The sequence below is a fragment of the Nyctereutes procyonoides genome, unplaced genomic scaffold (genome assembly GCF_905146905.1).
Source record: "Nyctereutes procyonoides isolate TBG_1078 unplaced genomic scaffold, NYPRO_anot_genome, whole genome shotgun sequence".
Classification (NCBI taxonomy): Eukaryota; Metazoa; Chordata; class Mammalia; order Carnivora; family Canidae; genus Nyctereutes; species Nyctereutes procyonoides.
The window spans coordinates 17,777,255-17,780,594 of record NW_026575051.1 but is presented as its reverse complement, the minus strand read 5'-3'; the positions used below and the strand labels follow the sequence as shown (position 1 = coordinate 17,780,594).

The 3,340-nt window shown below is 34.2% G+C and overlaps 1 protein-coding gene across 1 annotated transcript; it reads left to right on the top strand.

Moving 5' to 3' along the window:
- The first annotated feature begins 200 nt into the window (after positions 1–200).
- On the top strand, positions 201–3,072 carry LOC129512863 (beta-defensin 110). The gene is made up of 2 exons (XM_055330423.1): positions 201–219; positions 2,939–3,072. Exons 1-2 carry the CDS (start codon positions 201–203, stop codon positions 3,070–3,072), a joined length of 153 nt encoding a protein of 50 aa, XP_055186398.1.
- Positions 3,073–3,340: the final 268 nt, after the last annotated feature.

The following is a 3,340-nucleotide window of genomic DNA, read 5'->3' as shown; positions in this document are numbered from 1 at the left end:
ATAGAGTTGTCCCGATTCATGTGTATGCAGGACTTGTTACAGCTTGTTGTTTACAGTAGACCTATACCATATTTGTAGCACTCACTATTGCCCAGATTCTCAGAAACCTATTCAAAATATATACCCCTTGTGGATCCTCCAACTGGTGTTTATATATCTCTTTTCATGAAAATTAGTCATCACAGACCATTTCTTCAGCGATGTATAAAATGTGCAGAAGTATTTACAGATAAAAGAAATACGATGCATCCTTCCTCTAGTCATTCATTTTTATTTTTATGTGGTTTATATCAACCAGTTTCACCCCCTCACATAAATATGCACTCACGGATGATATTTATATAACATTGTACAGTTTATAACATAATAACATAATATTTTCTTTCACAATTTTCATATGACATAGCTGACTCTAAAATGATATATTATTTGCAAATGACCACAAGTTATATAACCAGTTTTGTATTAAAGTTTTTTATTTCCAGATCATGCAGTTCTATAGATTTTTTTCATGATTTAAAACATTTATACTCTTTAAAATAGTAAGGAAAAACAATGGTAGTATATTTTCATGTTACAAATGATCACTATACATCCATATTTTTCTTTTCTGAATTTAACATATATTAAAAGTCAACATGGATTTTGTGGGTTGACAAGATATTAGAGCCTCAGGAATGCTGATTAGTTTAAAACGTACCTATCCCAGCAAAAATTTTTAAAAAAGTAAAATGCAACCATGTATCACACTATTCCCTACTTTTAGTTATATCAAATATGGCTCTGAAATAATTTTAAATTTCACCAAAATTCCGGTTAAGCAGGGACTCTGTCATCATGAATAAGCTTCCCAGTCCTAAAGGACATATATATATTCACATGGCAAACCCTTCTGATAATCTCTTCATTCAATGCTTAACTTCCTTTTCTTTTCTACTAACATTAATAACAACAATAAAGTTAGTCCATTTAGGGATCCCTGGGTGGCGCAGCGGTGTGGCGCCTGCCTTTGGCCCAGGGCACGATCCTGGAGATCCGGGATCGAATCCCACGTCGGGCTCCCAGTGCATGGAGCCTGCTTCTCCCTCTGCCTGTGTCTCTGCCTCTCTCTCTCTCTCTCTGTGACTATCATAAATAAATAAATAAATAAATAAATAAATAAATAAATAAATAAATAAATAAAATTAAAAAAGAAAAAAAGTCCATTTAAAGTCTTCTCTACATTCTCTACATTTGAAGTTTCTGACTAGTTCTCAGCCAAATGCTTAGAAAATACTAGGTACCCAAACACCTGCCACATGGAAATGAAACATCATTCTGAATTTCATTTAGGTTCTGTGCAATTAGGTTTTATGAGTTAACATTATATAGTTTTAATCTAAATTCAATTCAATTTATACTCTAAATGGTAATGAAATTATTTTGCTTTATTTTTCCTGACACGCATACAAAATTTAATATTCAAAATATACTTGTGATAGCTATGTTTATTATATTCTATCATGCAGACAGAAGGAATGACTAATCCAAGATAACTAAATATTATGACAAAATTTGGGGTAGGGAAGTAACCCTGGCTTCCAAGTCTCTTTCCTAAAGGCATTAGTTTTAGTACAATTGAATCAAGAGAAACAAAATCCTAACTAACAAAAATATTTGCTTCCATTTTAACGCATGAACACAAAGCTAGGAGTTTGGAAGATATCCTTCTTTGCATTGTCTTTGGTGACACACAGCAAACTGTTAGACTAACATGGGGATCCTCTTTTTACTAAATGCTTAATGTATAACACAATGTGTTTTCTGAGCATATATTTTGTGTTTTGTTTCCTCCACAAACTACTCTATTAATAAGTATTTTCATGCTTACTGTATTATGATTATCAGGATATACTAGATAGGAGATAACAAAGAATGAGAAGAAAGCATTATTATTATATAAGGTTTACATTTTGGCTGTAACAATAAAAGTTTCATAAAAATGTCAAAGAAAGGGGATCCCTGGGTGGCTCAGCGGTTTAGAGCCTGCCTTTGGCCCAGGGCACGATTCTGGGGTGCCAGGATCGGGTCCCGCGTCGGGCTCCTGGCATGGAGCCTGCTTCTCTCTCTGCCTCTCTCTCTCTCTCTCTCTCTCATAAATAAATAAATCTTTTTTTAAAAATGTTGAAGAAAAATACATATAATTAAGTACTAAGTTATCTTATTCATTCATTATTGCTGTAGACTGGTGAGAGGGACATATCCATTTGCTCTACTAAAATAAATTTAAATTAGGCGTATGATCTGAAATGGAGAAGAAAGCATTGAACAAACAAATACAAATACTGTGAAGAGGCAATCAGAGTAAATTTAAAAAATTGAAAAAAATCATGAAAATAAAAATTATAGATTTTTTAAATTTTTTTATTTATTTATGATAGTCACAGAGAGATAGAGAGAGAGGCAGAGACATAGGCAGAGGGAGAAGCAGGTTCCATGCATCGGGAGCCTGACGTGGGATTCGATCCCGGGTCTCCAGGATCGCGCCCTGGGCCAAAGGCAAGCGCCAAACCGCTGCGCCACCCAGGGATCCCAATTATAGATTTTTTTAAGAGATCTACAAATATCATCTTAATGAAAGAATGGGAGAGTAAATCTGGTCTTCATAAAGTAGGAAAAAGAGATAGGAAGGCAAGAGCCCTCAGGAGCCAGCTAAATTTTAGTACTGATGTGAACTGCAAGATACAGACATACACATATGTGCAAGTAAAATGATTGTAGCTCAGTCACTCTCTGCAACAACTGCTTAATTTTTCCATGAAACTGCTTAACATACCAGACTCTCCATCTCCCCCCACACATGATCGTATAACTAGAACAGTTTTTCTTGTTCCCTCAGTAAGAAGACTCCCAAGTGAAAAATTAGATTGATGACTTTACATATCTTTCTTGATTACAGCCAGAAGTAACTTTGATCCAAAGTATAGATTTGAGAGATGTGCAAAAGTGAAAGGAATATGTAAAACATTTTGTGATGATGATGAATATGATTACGGATACTGCATTAAATGGAGAAATCAGTGCTGCATATAAACTCTGGAAAACAGAAGTACTATTGAGCATCGAAATCTGGAACAGAGATGCATCTTATTGACTCAAGAGTGGGTAGAAAGAAAATGTTTGCAATGTTTAATAAAAATATTCACTTTTAGACCTCCAGTATCACTGTTCATATATAAATAAAAATAATTTAGTTTCTATTCTGTCTATTCATTGCCCATTTTCTTTGTATGTCAGATGGATGAACATATTAATTAAACAAGGGATCAGACTCTAGTTGTGCTTATCATGTCATTATGGC